General features: G+C 40.6%; 1 protein-coding gene across 1 annotated transcript in view; it reads left to right on the top strand.

Annotated features, from left to right (window-relative positions):
- The window catches only part of LOC129712715 (dynein axonemal heavy chain 11-like), a 286,248-nt gene that overhangs the window by 192,071 nt on the left and 76,769 nt on the right, over window positions 1-17,408 (top strand). Inside the window, exons 58-62 of the mRNA XM_055661378.1 lie at window positions 1,351-1,464; window positions 2,698-2,841; window positions 5,086-5,268; window positions 7,569-7,670; window positions 11,998-12,132. Of these exons, the coding sequence (XP_055517353.1) occupies window positions 1,351-1,464; window positions 2,698-2,841; window positions 5,086-5,268; window positions 7,569-7,670; window positions 11,998-12,132 (678 nt within the window). The remainder of the gene's footprint in view (window positions 1-1,350; window positions 1,465-2,697; window positions 2,842-5,085; window positions 5,269-7,568; window positions 7,671-11,997; window positions 12,133-17,408) is intronic.

Below are 17,408 nucleotides of genomic sequence, written 5' to 3'. Positions count from 1 at the left end.
ATTGCCACTTTCATTTCACTGCACATCTCGTATGTGTATGTGACAAATAAACTTGACTTGACTGGACTTGGCTTGGTCATCAGTAAGTTTTATATCAATGATGGGTAAACTTTCAGAATTACTATTCTGAGGGAACATGTTCACTTTGGTTAGCACAGACTAATTTAAAAAAAAAATTAACATGAATATATTGAAGGACTTCTTGTTTGACTAATTTAGTTGAGTCCGGAATGAGAGCAGGAGTCAGACAAATTAGAATGAGCTTCAAAAAATAATCAGTGAATCTGCAGTTGGATAACTCTCTTTATCTGTGCCTGCAGCTATCTGGCTACTGATTTGAGAAAGTTGAAGCATTGTAGAGCTTCACATTGTCACTGCAACTCCTCTTCCCCATTCCTTAGTTGACCTGAGATAGACACAGAATGCTGGAATAACTCAGCGGGTCAAGCAGCATCTGTGGAGAAAAAGGATGGGTGAAGTTTTGGGTTGGGACCTTTCTTTATTTCCTATATGGACCTGTCTGTCTGCTGTTTTCTTCACTGCCATGTTGAAGCCACTGGCTACCTGAAGAACAATACCTCTTAGTCCGCTTTAGTAGCCTACAAACCAATGGTATGAATACTGAATTTTCCAATTTCAGGTAATCCACCTCTCCTGTGTTTCTTTCCCACTCCCACCAGTCCACCCAGGATCTCTATCCCAGCTGATGAAGAGTCTGAACACAAAGCATCAACTATCCATGTCCTCCAGAGATGCTGCCTGACCCACTGAATTACTCCAGCACTTTGTATTCTATGCAAGATTCCAGAAGTGTCTCAATCTGGAATGTCACCTATTCCTTTTCTCCAGAGATGCTGCCTGACTCGCTGAATTACTCCAGAATTTTGTATCTATCTTTGTTGTAAACTGGCGTCTGCAGTTATTTGTGTCTACATTTCTCATCTTCCTCACTTATGTTTGCCCATCACCCACACCCTTATCCTCCTGGGTGTCTTCTCCACTGGCATCTGTCCATTATCCCTCTCTTATCTGGTTTCATTTATCACCAACAGCCCCTGTCTTGAATCTCCCTCCCCCCCGCCCACACCCCCCCACCCACATGACTACAACTGTCCATAATGCTGGCAATGCCTGAAAACCGGATTCAATAACTTTTTGAAATAATGGTCCTTGCCCTCCACAATCCATTGGCTGAACCTGGCTTGAATGAAAAGGGTGTAAAGCACAGCACCATATCTAATAACTTCTACACTTAAATGCAATGTTTTTCCCCTCCTGACAATCACTGTCATTAACTTGAAGAAAGGACAATGGCATAAGCACTAAATATAACCATACATCTTTTTGCAGGTGGCAGCTTTTCAAATTGAAGTAGCTTTGAAACAAAAAGAATGTGAAGACAACCTTGTCAAAGCTGAACCTGCCCTGGTGGCAGCTATTGCTGCTCTAAATACCTTAAACAAGGTAAGGTCATGCCTCGGAATGGAATGCTAGGCTTCACATAATCAACTGTCACAGATGCTGAATCCATACTTTTAACCTGTATCATTATTGCAATGTTTGGGTTTACAGTTCCTGAGCTAACATTTTGGCACCAGATTCAGATTAGATTATTGCCATATACAAGAGGGTGCAATGAAACTCCTTGTCCACATGAACCTCATGGAGTAAATAGTATGCATACAGTAATAATAACTGCAAGAATAAATACAACAATACGTGCAAAACAGCTGGTACAAAATGGTCCAAAATTGTAATGAATAATCCGAGTCGTGTGAAAAAATATTAAAGTACTATAACGGAATAAGTGAATGAGGTAGAGGTAAAAGTATGTGTCTGTACCTCTGTGAACAGGGTACGGAGAAAGGTGATTGATTCAGGAGTAGGACATCCAAACTTACAAGACCTCGAAAGTAGAAGAGAGAAAAGATAATTGCCAGGGCGGCAGGTATTCTTTACGATACTTCCACTGTGGAAGGAAGGAAGTTCCAAGCCTGTGATGGACTGGGCTGTGTTCAGCACATGCTTCACGTTCAGGCAGTCAAGCAGAGCAGTTGCAATACCAGGCTGCGATGCATCCCATCAGAATACAATAAAGGTGGAAAATTTGGAAAATGTCGTTTGTAGTTGCCGTAAGAAGTGCAAGAACAGCAATGTTTTAGCAGAACCATATCAACTATATATAGTTGCTGCTGCTCCATCATTGCTGGTTCAAAGTCCTAGAATTCCCTTTCTGCCACTGGCAAAGTAGCTCATCTCAAGAACCACAGCATGTTAATAAAAGAACCCAACACTTTTTATATAATAATCCAATAAAAAGGAACTGCAGATGCTTGTTTATACCAAAGATAAAATGCTGAGGTAACTCAGCAGGTCAGGCAGTATCTCTGGAGAAAATGGATAGGTGATTGAAGAAAGTTCCTGAACCAAAACGTCGTCTTTCTATTTTCTCCAGATATGCTGCCTGACCCACTGAGTTACTCCAGGTTTTTGTGTCTATCCAACACCATTTTATCCGGGCCTGGTAGGTGTGAGCTTTAAATGTGGCTGCTCAAGAAATGTTTTTAAAAATGAATGTATGGTATTAACTTATGAAAAAGGTAAGGTTCAAATGCAGTTTATTATACTTTGATAATACTTTTGTGTGGGCTTGAATTTGTTAAAGAATATAAATTGCTGATGCTGTTTCTATTCCAGATGAATCTCACAGAATTGAAAACCTTCCCCAATCCACCTGTGGCGGTAACGAATGTCACTGCAGCAGTTATGGTGTTGTTGGCCCCAAAAGGCAAAATACCTAAGGACAGAAGTTGGAAGGCTTCTAAAGTCTTCATGGGAAAGGTGAAACCAATTTCTTCGTTGTCAAAATTTGGATCAAAAAGATTTAACACGATAGCTAATCTACTTAATAGAGGAAGAGAATAAAGTGAGATGCAAAGAGAAAAATAAAGATATCAACTTCCTATTTTAATTAATATCAAAAACAGTAATGGAGAAAATAATCAGTATGATGATGACCATCAGGTCCTGGAGATTTTCTGAATAAGTTCACAAAAATGTGGTTATTACTGATATCCTTGGACATGATTTTCCAGTACATTCATGATTCAGAAATTATCCCCTTGAATTGGAAAATAGTGTCAATTTCATAACAAATGATAATTTCATAATTGAACAGAAATTGATTGAAAAAACATAGATAGCTTATTCATTCCACGTCAATTTTAGCAAAATAAGTTTTTTTTCATTTCTTTTTTTTTCTCCATGAGTGAGTAACTAAAATCTTGGACTAAAAGTGAATTGGCTAAAATGAGCAAAAAATTATTTATACGGGCTTTTTTGAGGAGATCAGTAATCTGGCAGGAAAAGATATGGTAGTTCAAAAAATATTTGATAAGGTTCCATAAGAGAGACTGTTGTGTAACAATGGATGCCAAATTAGAGGCAACATTTTGACTTGGAAGAAGTAGGAGATGGCAAATAAAAATATGAATATGTTCCTTTACTTGAAATAGGTGTTGGCAAAGTTCAACAGAGATCTGTACTGATGATTTTCATTGTCCATAGATTAAAAGAGAGATGACAATAGCCCAGAGATTGGATTTTACCTATTTTAGGTATGCTAAATATGTGCTGACAAAAGTTGGCCTGAATGCCAAATTCCAAGTCAACAGAAAATTGTTGACATTTGGACAGCCTCATTTTAAGAAAGTCTCATTGTGTTTTTAATGAGTTATTTCATATACTGACATCTCTCTGTGCAACAAGCAGAAGCAATGACATTCATCTCCGACTGCCATGGAGGTGAGTAAGGGGATATCATGTGAAACATGGGTGGGTAAAATAGGACAAATGTAAATATGGTGGGGATGGGGTAAATGGCACTGGGCATGGAATGGGATGATCACATCCCTTCGCAAATGTAGTCCTGAACCCAAGCAATCAGCAAAACAATTCTGATTCTGATTAAAACAGATTGAAATACTTATCAATTTATAAAACCATTGATCTTTACTGAGGCTGACATAAATGGAATTTTACAGAAGTAAAAACTGTAAAGGATCATTTTCAACCAATAATAGGGAAACAGTTCAAATGGGATGGGCTGAGAACAGTTCTGGCAAGTCAAGACTGAGTTTCCATGAAGATCCACAACAGAATTGGAATCCTCCACAGTCTAACTTCATGGTCCAGCATACTTCTCATGCCACCACTGTTATCAAACCAGGGAATCTGCTCTGATTTAACGAGGAGTATAGAAGGGCTTGCCCAGAGCAGCTCTGGGCTTTGTTTAAGGCTGAGGTGCTGGGCTAGTAATATTGTGATACCTGTACTGGGATAAGTGTGTACAAAACAGCAGAACCAGCAAGCAACTGATACAGCTAAGCAATCTGATAACTGTGGGATCAGATTGACGTTCTGCACTCCCACATACAGTGATGAATAGTGATGGCCAATTAAACAGCTAACCAAGAGGAGGCTCCATCAACATTCCGACCTTCATTGGCGGCAGGCCCAGAATGTAAATGATAAAGACAAAACTGAAGTATTTGCCAGGGATGCCAAATAGCTGATCCATCTCAGCTTCTCCCTGAGATTCTCACCATCACAGAAGCCAGTCTCCAGCTAATTCCATTCACTACACAAGATCTCAAGAAATGGTTGAGATCCTTGGACATGGCAAAGGCTCTGGGACCAAACCACATTCTAACTGTTGTTCTGAAGTGCGGGATTTCAGTACTTGCTATGCCTCTATCCAGATGGTTGCAATTGCAACACTGGCATCTTCTTGATAAAATCGAAAATTGCCCAGGTATGTCCAATTCTCAAAATTGGGCTATTAAAATGGACTGTGAGGGTTTTTATAGGTTCATAGAAAGGAAAAGAGTAATGAGGCAATATGAGTCCCTTGGAGACAAGAGAATTTAAAATGGAAATATGGAAATGGAAGATGAACTAAAAAATTACTTTGTGCCTGCCTTTGTAGAGGAAGGTACATAAAACCTGCCATATATTTTAAGAATCTAGCGTCTACCTTTTTTTCATTGTAGTTATGATAGCTGAGGGTTTTGCTACTTCCCTTAGGTTGATGACCTCCTCCAAACTCTGATAAATTATGACAAAGAACATATTCCTGAAAAGTCAATGAAAATCGTAAAAGAACAATATCTGCAGGATCCAGATTTCAATCCAGATCTGGTTCGCATGAAATCATTTGCTGCATCTGGTCTCTGCGCATGGGTCATTAATATCATCAAATTCTATGAGGTGAGAAATATTTAACAGGAGAATTGAAATTTTATTTTAGGTTAAAAAAAAATCACAGAAAATCACAGTAAATGTTATAACATTTTATAATAATTTTGCAACTAAGCTAGTATCTTTTTGTGCAGGACATATCCCCCCCCACACCACCCACCCCCATTTATTTTTGGACAGCACGCAGCTGCAGAAGGAGCTATAATATATAGTCATTTTACTATGGTATTCCAATAATGCACTTCTAAAAGGTGAATTGATATAAATTTGCACATTTATCTGATTACAGGAATTTTATCCTAAGACTGGAAACCTTTAAAAGTCATTCCATTATTTAAGGGAGGAAAATAGCTTTTTAACAGACTAATTTTATTAATACACGTTCTCAGTAAAATAGTAACTTCAGACACAAACTAAGCATGCAGCTAGGTGTCAATTGATCAAAGAGCATAGATATTTGAAGTGTAAATCTAACCTGACTAGTGGAATTTATTTTTAGGAGATTATTACAAGTGTGATTTGTGGGGAGCTTACCCTGAAGAAATTCCTGAAGACATTTGATAAAGTTTTAGACATGTAAAATGATCATGCTGTATCAGGCTGTAAAGCACTTAGAAGCTTCATAGGCTGCAAAGCACCTAGACGCATATTGAGGTTACAAAATGTTCCAATTAATGCATCTTTCCCCTTTCTTGCACTATCCTTCTACCTTACAAAAGTTGTATCATAAATTGGGTACTTTGTAGAGTGATACAAGGCCAATTGTACAATGCCAAGTACATGCTCTAATAGCATCAGCTAGTAAGAAAATTATATTGCATAATTTGGTTGATGTGTTTGTTTCTATAACTTAAATGCATATAAGTGAGACTGAGATAACCGTTTAAAAGATATATCCTTTACATTGGGGAGATCAAGCGTAAATTAGGTGACCATTTTGCCAATCACTTGTGCTTGGTTCACCAAGGCCTGCTCAATATTCTGATTGCTAATCATCTTAACTCCACTTCCCATTGCCATACTAACCTTGGAGGGACAGCACCTCGTATTCCGCCTGGGCAGCTTGCATCCTGATGGCATGAATGTTGAATTCTCCCAATTTTGCTAGCCCTTGCTGTCTCCTCCTCTTCCTTAACCCTCGAGCTGTCTCCTCCCATCCCCCCGCCCTCGGGCTCCTCCTCCTCCCCTTTTTCCTTCCTTCTCTCCTCCCACCCCCCATCAGTCTGAAGAAGGGTTTCGGCCCGAAACGTCGCCTATTTTCTTCGCTCCATAGATGCTGCTGAACCCGCTGAGTTTCTCCAGCAATTTTGTGTACCTTCGATCTTCCAGCATCTGCAGTTCCTTCTTGAACACCATACTAACCTTTCTGTCCTGGACCCCTTCCATTGCCAGAGTGAGGCCACTGCAAACCTGGAGGTACAGCACCTCAAATTCCACTTGATTTGCTTTCAACCTAACAGTATGAACTTTGAATTTTCTGATTTTAGGAACTAGCTTACAAATAACCCTCCCCCCCCCCCCCCCCCCCGCTTCTTCCATCCTTATTTTTCCTCCCCACCCTTCAGTGTCCCCCACCTGGATTTTCCCCCATTCCTCCCCTTCCTACATCCCTTTCCACCTTTATTCCTTCCGCTGGCTTAACAATTCACACCTCTTCTATTGTTATCTCACACTTTTTTGTCTTTTCATCTCTGGCCATTGTCCAACCATCTGTTTATCAAAACCACCCATCTCTTGCATCCAGCTATCACTTGCCAGGGTTTGGCATGTCTCTTTTCTTCCAGCCTGGATATTGTGCTCTAATTCCATTATTTAAAAGAATATTTACTTAAATAATTTGCATCATTGAACAATCTGACAGTTTAAAGGATTTCTGGCCTATCACCAGAAAACAAACTTGAAAACTGCCAGATAGTTTAATGAAGAAGGTCTGAAGAAGGATCTCACCCGAAACGTCACCCATTTCTTCTCCCCAGAGATGATGCTTGTCCCACTGTTACTCTATCATCTTGTGTCTATCTTCGATTTAAACCAGCATCACAGATAGTTTAATGATGCAGTTTTTTTGTAATTGATAAGAACCTGTGAACCAAGCACATTACTTCTGTGCTCTTGTACTTGTAAAAGCTGAAAAAAGGTTGAAAAAGCCAAAACAAATTTTTTATAGTTGATGAAAGGCTATCACTAGCTTAGGTTAATAACAGAAGAACAATAAACGTTCAAAGAAGTGGAAGTTGCTTGGAAGTTGCATATGTTTTGAAAATGTTTTCTCATAGCTAGTTGCTGATTGAATTTTTTGTCACTGCTAGGTGTACTGTGATGTGGAGCCCAAACGCCAAGCGCTAACCCAAGCCAATTCTGAGTTGGCAACAGCCACTGAAAAGCTGGAAATCATCAGAAAGAAACTTTCAGTAAGTACTTCCAGAGTAAAACAATGTAGGGTATGAGTAAATCTGGAATAAAGTACGGAGTTAGTCAATCAGGTCTACTTCATTACCATTACGTTTTTCAGGAATCTAATATTTAGGAAGAAAACAACCAAACAGATGCAGAGATGAAATGGTAGAAATTCATCCTTGGTTACATGTAATAGACATGCAATGTAGCAGTCTGTGCAAGGAACTTTGTTTCTGAGTGTTTTACTCGTATTCATTATTGGTTTATTATTGTCACGTGTACTGAGATACAATGAAAAATTTGCTTACTATTCAGAAAAATCACACCTCACATGAGTACATTGGGTAGTGCAAAAGAGAAAATAAATAGTGCGCCGAATATGGTGTTACAGAGAAAGTACAGATAAACAAAAGTGCTGCATCAAAGTAGTTTGGAAGATCGGGTAATCATTCTAGACCCAACTTTTTCTATTTATTATTTTGATTAGACTAGAAACCATGGCTGCAAACGTTTCCCAAAAATTGCTCCCAGAAATCAATTGTAAGACTGAAAAATATATCTTGATATTTTTCTTCTGATGACATGGTAGCTTGACAAGGGCATGTGTGTTCCCAGGAATGAGCGAACCAGTGGAATTATTTCTAAAAAAGGTAATTTTCCACTGTTTAGTTCGGTCATGTCAGGGATTTCCTTTGATCATTTCAAAGAGGCCTTAAGGCCATAAGCAGATCCTCTGTTAATTCTTTGGTATCTGTCCTGAAATTGCTTGGAAGAGTGTTTGTTTCACGTCTGGCATTTGGCAGGTGAACAATGTCTTCTGCCATTTGGAGTTGACTGAGTATAAATAGGCCTTTGACGCTGACGACATTGGCTAGGGAGAGGCCACTGACATTTGTTTGCTTGTCCTGCCAATGGATTTGGAGAATTTTGCCGAGAGACCATTGACTCAGAAGCATTCACATGTTCGGTCATCATTGTTGCAAGGTGGATCTATCGACTTTGTGTGTTCACTAAGATTTTACTTCAGATGGCAAAAGGCTGTGCCAACATGGAGCAGGTGATGTAAAATTTCCTCATTGAAGACTGTCTTTGTTGAGAAGTGACTCCAGACAGGAAGTGGTCTTGGGGTCTCATCATGGACTTTTATTATCAGGAGATGGTGCTGTGCAGTGGGGGCAGATTGGTAAAATTTGTTTTATGGATACTAACTGTAAGACCCACCATCCTCATGCTACAGTGAACACGTTGACAATGCTTTGCTTCATATTCAGCCATTGAGCAGAATACACGAGAGCAGCTGCTTTTATACATGTTCGGAGGATAAGCTGCAAGTTGTCAACTGGAGAGGTATTGTACCGTGTGGAAGTGTCCTGCAGACAATCTTTTGATTTACGTTAATAATCAACAGATGTTGATAAGATAAGTTTATTTGTATTTTCAGGATACTGTTAAAGGACAATGATCTATACTTTACAGATGGTAATACTGATACAACAGTGAAAATGTTGATTATCTAAGGAATGCATATAGGTATAATTATGATGCATCATCGCAGTGTGTAATCTCCACAGATAATCACAGCTCTTCAGTTTTACCGTCAAGGTCTTGGTGACTAAATTAGGTCAGGTATATCTGAGTCATAGATGTTTTTGTCTTTATGTAAGAAGCATATGAATAACAGAAATTTTGTCTTTTATGCATTTGAACTAATTTTTCGGTTTTTTTGCCATGGGAGCAATCACCCATGAAGCATGGTCTGCATCCATTATTTCCATGTTTTGTGAGCTCAAAGGTCTGAGCACTGAGGATGGGAACTGGGGCTCCTGATCATACAATGCAGTCAAAACAATGTGACAATTAAATTAATGTAGTGTGACCAGCAGCATCAGTTGAAACAGATTAAGTGTTTATAATTGCTTGCATTTTGTTATTGATTCTCAGTGACAAAATCTTAGTTACTAAATCTTAGTGAAAGCAAACCAGCTACTTAAATGTGGCTATTTCTGGGCCCTACCATCACCAATCACCACCACTCTCACCATCGCCTCCAAGCCCTTCTGCATGATTTCTTCTGGTATTTCTGGTGCTTTCAATAGTTGTTTCAAATTTCAAAATGTTTCGAGGGATTGGTGTATCAACTTCTGAGCAAACCTATTCCACTTATAAACGGTTGAAGGTGTGATATCCTCAAGAGAGCATGTAGCCCAGAGGACAGAATGCTGCTTGAAGAATGTGATAGAGGGGATGAAGCAGATTACAACATGCATTTAGAAAAATAATTTCCAAAATCACTAGCGCATTGACTATTATTTCACATTGCAATTATAAAGGACACAGGTAACTTGAACAGTATTATGCATTTTAACCATGTTACTTGTGAAATAACATCAGTATCAGCATGCCTCCATTTAATGAAGAATTACTACGTTACAATTGGATGCTCCATTGATGTCCTGGATCACCAACTACCTAACTGGACGACCACAATATGTCAGGCTACAGAACAATGTCTCGGACATGGTGGTGAGCAACACAGGGGCCGGGCCGCACAGGGGATGGTCCTCTCTTCCTTTCTGTTTACCATCTATACCTCGGACTTCAGATATAACTCGGACTCCTGCCAGCTGCAGAAGTTTTCAGATTATTCTGCATTTGTGGGCTGCATCATTGAAGGTTGGGAAGCTGAATACAGAGGTGTAGTCAATGACTTTGTTGAGTGATGTGGCTAAATCACTTGCAGCTCAACGCCAACAATATTAAGGAGTTAATGGTGGACATTAGGAGGAGAGGAACACCCCTGTCCCCTGTCTCCATCAATGGTGTAGATGTGCAGTTTACCAGGTAGTACAAATACCTTGGAGTGTACCTGAACAGTACCTGGAACGCTGAGGCCCAGTACAAAGAAGGGGCAGGGTCGGCTGTACCTTTTGAGAAGGCTCCGTTCCTTCAACGTCTGCAGTAAGATGCTGTAGATGTTCTAACAATTGGTGGTAGCCAGTGCCATCTTCTTCACTAATGGGGCAGCAGGGCAAAGGTCACGGACGCTAATAGAATGAACAAACTCATCAGGAGGTTGGCTCCATCCTAGGGCAGAGTTGGATTCATGGGAGGTGGTCATGGAGGGGAGGATGCTTCTCAAACTGCAGAGGAACAAAGGAGGATAACTGAACTTTATTGCCTTCCATCTCAGTGAGGAATGTGGATTCCACTGTGGTGGGTGTTTAAGTTAAATTTTATTTTATGTGGCAGTGTGTATTGTTGCTTTTCACTTAGTATGGCTGTATGGTAACTCAAATTTCACTGTACCTTAGTTGGTTGTGACAATAAACGCAAACTTGAACAAAACAGCTCACCCCCTCTATGACACACTGGTCAACCTAAGGAGTACCTTCAGCAACAGACTGGTTTAACCAAGATGCAGGACAGAATGCCACAGGCGGTCCTTCTTCCCTGAGGCTATTAAACTGTACGTCTCCTGTCGTGGGGTAGACTGAGACTGAGGCTGACCCAACCTCGCCCCCCCCCCCCCCCCACTCCCCAATCTCTGTACATCACCAATCCTTTCCACTCGTCACTTTAATTTCATGTTTCATGTATTTTATGTTTTTATGACTATCGTATTTCGCCTGCATGTAAACTGATTTGTCAGATCACTACTGTGCTGTATGAGAGATAAAACACCAACTGCATTTGCTTTTAATTTCCTTGGGTTGCGTTTGAAATTCATTGATTTAGTGTAATTCATGAAATTAAAGCATATAATTTAACTGCACTCAATAAACAATTATCACTGCAAAGGAAGGATATGAATGTTTCTCATATTCTTATTTCTTTGATCGTTATTATTTATTCCTATTTACATTTTCCCTCTGTTATAATGAAATATAAAGAAAGATTAAATCAAGTTGTCTAACGTCTCAAACTCTAAATGGCCCAGAATACAATATTTGCTTCAACAGCAACATAATCTTTTTGTCAACAACAATGTATGCCACAACGGTGCAGCTGGTGGAGCTGGTGGAGCTGCCTTCTCACAACGCCAGCGAACCAAGTTCGATCCTGACCCTGATGCTGTCAGTACGGAGTTTGAACGTTCATCCTGTGACCATGTGGGTTTCCTCTGGTGCTCCAGTCTCTTCCCAGATCACATCCACCCACATCCCAGAGATGCGTGGGTTTGTAGGTTATTGGCCTCTGCAAATTGCCCCGAGAGTGATGGAGTGTAAAAGATGAGAAAGTGAGATCATATAGAATTAGTCATCGATGATTGACATGGACTCGAAGGGCCTGTTTCCATGCTGTATCTCTGAACTAAACTTGATTTTCTTTTTGTCTCTACAGGATCTAGATGTTAATTTATGCCGACTCAAGGCAAGTTTTGAAAGAGCTACGACAGAAAAGATACGATGTCAGGGTGAAGTAAATCGGACCAACAGGACAATTGAACTAGCAAATCGACTTGTCAAGGGACTTGAGGTAAGATAGCATCTTCAGAAATCAGAGAGAAGTTCAGAAATTTACTTTAAGGTTGATGTATTCCATAAGTCCTTTTTGCAGAAATAAATCCAATTGTCTGTTTAGTGTTTATCCAATTTATATTATCATCGACCATCATGATCTTTGGTCATTACGCAGTGATTCATGGGATGACCAACACTGCAAGGCAGTGTACCTGGGCTATTTCATATTTTCCTGACGAGTTGAAAATTAATCGTTTTAAAAATAATGTGGAATTAGGCCGAGTGCAAGGCAAATGCACACTGAACCTGGGCAGCATGGGTGCTAATAGTTTTAACATTAGACTCATTGGCAATGCTGCTGGTCAGCTCTGTTCCTTAAATAGGCAGGAAATTACACTGGAGATGGCCAACAGACAAGATCCAAATTACATGTAGCAGGGAACTGTGGGCCAGCACCGTACAGAGGCTTGGTAGAAGGCAACTATCAAACTTAGATATATCTTGTGAGTTGTGGTGTAGGAGGGAACATGGGACACTTGGAGGCCAAAAGCTTTCCTTACAGGACCCATAAAAGAACACGTATGCTTCCCATTTTATGAGAGTAAAATAAAAAAAGCTTTTCCTCTTTCATTACCTGTATCTGAATAAAAATCTCAACTAGTGTGCCACTTGAGGTACAGCTGAAATTGCAGTTTGGTGCTTAATGATATCCAGAATACTTAATCAGCATTGTTTAATAACATGCCTTGATGAATTTGATGAAGTGACCTTGTTATCTGCTTTCTAGAATAAGGTGAAGTTAGAGATATTGATTATCTATTGTAAAGTTTCTTGCTTTGGCTCAATGTCTATGTTTTGTCCATTGAAGCACCTTGGTATGTTTTGTTTCAACACATGCATTTAGAGAAATGCTTTTTTTTTGTTATTTATCCACATCATTAGATGTTGCAAGGTGTCATATGAAGTCAATAAATCTTAACGTTATTTTACTAGAATAGCAAAAATACTTCTTCCCATAAGGTGTAATTATACATTACTATTTATGTGGGGCTTAAATGTCTGTGCCTTGCAAAAAAAAACTTGTGTTATGCTTGATGACAAAACTTCAAATTAATTTGCAGCCTTTGCCCTCTTTATAGCAGTTAATTATGCTCAAGTCAAAACTAATCTGTGCATGCTTGGTATTGCATACGCACCTTCAAATGTAGTGGCAAAAATATCACGTTGAATATGGGTATCCAATAGAATTATTTTTTAATCAGTATTATTAATTATAAATGCAATAATCTTGCTGTAAATTTGATGGTATAGTCATATTCTGTACAGTGTACATTATTTACAGAATAACACAATTTGAACACTGATAAATTTAATAATGTTACTAATTTGTTTAGATTAGAATGGCAGACTACTAATGACAGAACATTAATTATGGAGCTAGTTTGAAAGACATAGTGCATTTAAAGCCTTTCAATGATTCCAAGACAGATGACTTTGTCTATATATCATAGCAAAGCATTTGGTTAATAAATCATATGGAAGGACCCCAGTATATATTTAATCATTAACTTACTTCCAGGCCGAACAGCTGCTGAAAATTAGAAAGGGTCACCTTAGACTAAATGACATTATGTGTAATCTATAACACATTAGGATGAAATTATAGTGATTTTTAACTGTCGGAAAATTTATTGCAAGACATGAAATAGCTCCTAACCCCTTGTTGCAAAAGTGTCATTAAAGATAAATTATGTAAGGATGGTATGTTAAAATTATTACTGCTCTAACTAGAATCTAAATTAATGAATAGTGAATATTTTCACCAAACTTTCAAAGCCATACACAAGATCAACTTGTACACTTTATTGGTTGTTACCCATGGAACAAAAATGATGAGGATAGTTTAACTAAAACATTTGTTTTACAGTGAATACAATCATTGCAGGATTATTTGTTATTAAATATTGTGTTGAGCAATTAAACATGCATTTTATTTGGAACTAAATAAACAATTGACTAAATCGATATTTTCCAGGATGTTTACATATCACACTTACCTATTTTCACCATACATCTTTCTGTGCATCTAACCAGAATTTATGCTTTACTGTAATCTATAATTTAAAACAAAATACTTATAAATTAAATATTATATTTATTTTGTGAATGTAGTACAGAGTGCTGTTCTGCTATCTGCCGAATAGGGAAGTTAGAATCTTGCTAGTATTAAACACGAGGGCTTTGAAAATACATGTAGCAAGTAGCATGCAGATCAGTTTGACAGACTGGTGCTTCTATGTAGAAAGAAAGTAATTATTTTAGTGGATGGATGAAATTAGAAGTTTTTAGCGTTTGTAAACTCTTTGTAAAATTCAAGTTTTGCAGTTGACATTTAGCATTTCACTTTGACAATAGCTTGTAGCTCCCCATTTTTAGTTGTTGGTAACCAAGCTCCCCGGTTGTAGCAGTTGCATATTAAATTCAAAGAGTAGATAAAACTGGTTACTAGGTCAGCAGAAGCTGGTTCAACTCCATGGAATGTTAACTTGTGTGTATATATAGTATATACTAGACCAGCTGCAGACCTGTTGGGCCCAGTCCCCCAAGGCAATGTTCCATGACTGACCCATGGCCCCCAACTGCGCATCCCCTCCTCCCTAAAACTCTCCCACCCCCCCCCTCCTCTTCACCCTCCCTCTTCTTTCTCCTCTCCTCCCCTCCCTAATCCCTCTCTCACCTCTCCCTCTCCTTTTCCCTACCCCCATTCATTCCCTCCATCCCTCCATAACTCCTCTCCCTATCCCTCTATCCACACCTCCCCCACTCCTCACCTCCCCATCCCACTCCCCCCCTCTCCCTCCTCACCTCCCCACGGCCTCCTTTCCCTCTATCCCCCACTCCCTACCTTCCCCCACTCCATCTATTCACCCTCCTATCCCACTCTCCCTCCTCACCTCCCCCATTTTCAACTCCCTCTCCCTCCCTACTCCCTCCCAGTCCTCTCTGCTCCCTCTATCCCGCTGCTCCCCCACTCATCACCTCCTCCCTATCCTACCCCCCCCAAAATGAAAATCACAATGTTTTTTTAAAATGAAATTCTCAATGAAAAGCACGTGCTTTTTGCTTTAAAATAACATAAACACAATGTTAGCCGTTAATGAAAATTGGAAGAATTTGATTAAAATCGAGTATTTTTGAAAATCGTTATTTTTTTAAATGTAAATGAGATTCGGGATCCCATTGTGACGTCGAACACGGCTGATGGGCAGGGCAACTGGAAAAGTAGTTTGAAAAGTGTCTTTTGTAAAGTTTAAAATGTCAATAACTTGTAAATATATAACATCAATCCGAAAGAAACTTGTTTCTTTTACATTGCAGGATAATGGTGAGTAAGGTGGACCAAAAATTGTAGCGCTATCGTGTACCGTTTTGGCGGGGTTTTGAAATATCGCACGCACAAAAAAACAAGATGAGAGTTTTAGTAATATTTATATCATACCTGCCAACATTTGAAAATGAAAAATCTTATTCTGAGTGCACAGATTGACGGAGTCCGAGCGCCAAAGGCGCTCGTCCATTACGGGTGGGGTCATACCCATGTAAGAGTACAAGAATGCATAACTTGTTTGTTGTGTATTTGTAATACGGTTTATTGTGTATTATATGTCAAAGCTGCTTTCTTGCATTTGTCCAGAAGTTTATCATTGAAAGTTATTTGATAGCAACGTTTCCCCATGGCCTGGGGAAACGTTAAGAGGCTGGAATTTCTCTATATCTCGTTCCTTCTCCCTCTCCCCCTCTCCTAACTAACCCTTAAGGGCCTGTCCCACGAGCATGCGACTGCATGCGGCAAGCGCAACCTAATGTGGTCGCTTGAGCCGTACGGCCTCGCGGGGCCGGTCCCACTTCGATCGCCGGAGCCGTATGGAGTTGTGCGGAGCTGGTCCCGACATCGTGCAGGGCTACAAAAAACTGACCCTGTCCAAAAATTTAGCGCGGCAACGGCCTTCCGGCCCGGAGCCGCATTGAAGCCGTACACACCGACACGATGGGCGTGCGCAGTGTCTCGATGCCGTACGCAGCGTCTTGACGCCGTACACAGCATCTTGACGCGGTACGTCACGCGCGATCTTCCCGCGGACTTCGCTCGAACTTCACGTCAACTCGTACGGGATCACTCGACCTCCGCGCGGGCCCCGCTTTCGATTTGGTCACGCTCGCCGCATGCAGTCGCATGCTCGTGGGACAGGCCCTTTACTAAGCCGCTCGGTCCATGTACGGTAGGGAGCTCGCTCATCAACCTTTTCTTCCGAAAAGTTATGGGCACGTCCGGGTGAGCCAACAGGGCTCTGGGGAGACACCGTAGGGGACGATTGTCGCGGGGGTACCGGTGAATCGGGTACAAAAGGGGCAGAGGCGCGGGGAGTGATGGGGGGGTAGCAGCTGCAGGCACTGGAACGACTGGAACAGCGATCACTTTAAAGTTCAGTGGAGGGGCGTCAGGACCCTGGAGCGCCGGACGTCGTTCTTTCACTGGAAGGATGTGTTGACGGTTGCGTCTGTAGATGGTGCCGCCAACATCAACAAGGTAGGAACGTGGCTCCTTCGCGAGGCCATGGATGAACCCCAGTTTAGTATGTCCTTTGTTTGTCTGTAAACGAACCACTTGCCATTGGATTAGTGGCTTCAGTGGCTTCAGTGGCTTGCTGGTCTTGTCATAGGCACGTTTCTGTGTGTCTTGATTGGATTGTACGTGCGTTTGAATTACAGCGGGCAGAAAACTTTTGGCTTTAAGTGATCCTGTGTCACGGGCAGTGGAGGTCTTGTTCACCAGGACATCAGTCGTTGGGCTGCAGAGCCTAAAACACTGTCTCTGGCAATATTTCTCAGGTTCAACAGGTCTAGGTAGACGTCAGATTTTGCCAGGAAGGAGCGTTGCATAAGTTGTTTAGCGCTGCGAACAGCGTGTTCGGCAAGTCCGTTGGACTGTGGGTACTCTGGGCTGCTGGTGCCATGTTTAAAGTTCTAGCGCTTGGCAAAGCCTTTGAACTTTTGGCTGGAGAATTGTCCCATTGTCAGTCTGAAGGCAGCTGGAATGCCATGTACGGAGAAGTGCTGCCAGATTGTCTGGATAACTATTTTTGAGGAGATGTTTGGTAGAAAATCAATTTCGAACCAACTCGAGTACGAGTTCACCAACACGAGATAGTGTTTCCCGTGCCAATCGAAGATATCGGCGGCCACGGACGACCATGGTAGGGGTGGAGCAGGTTGGGACAGCAGCGGTTGTTT

This window comes from Leucoraja erinacea, chromosome 2, assembly GCF_028641065.1.
Source record: "Leucoraja erinacea ecotype New England chromosome 2, Leri_hhj_1, whole genome shotgun sequence".
In the NCBI taxonomy this organism is placed as follows: Eukaryota; Metazoa; Chordata; class Chondrichthyes; order Rajiformes; family Rajidae; genus Leucoraja; species Leucoraja erinaceus.
Note: the sequence above shows the minus strand (reverse complement) of the source record. Positions and strands in the feature narration are given on the sequence as shown.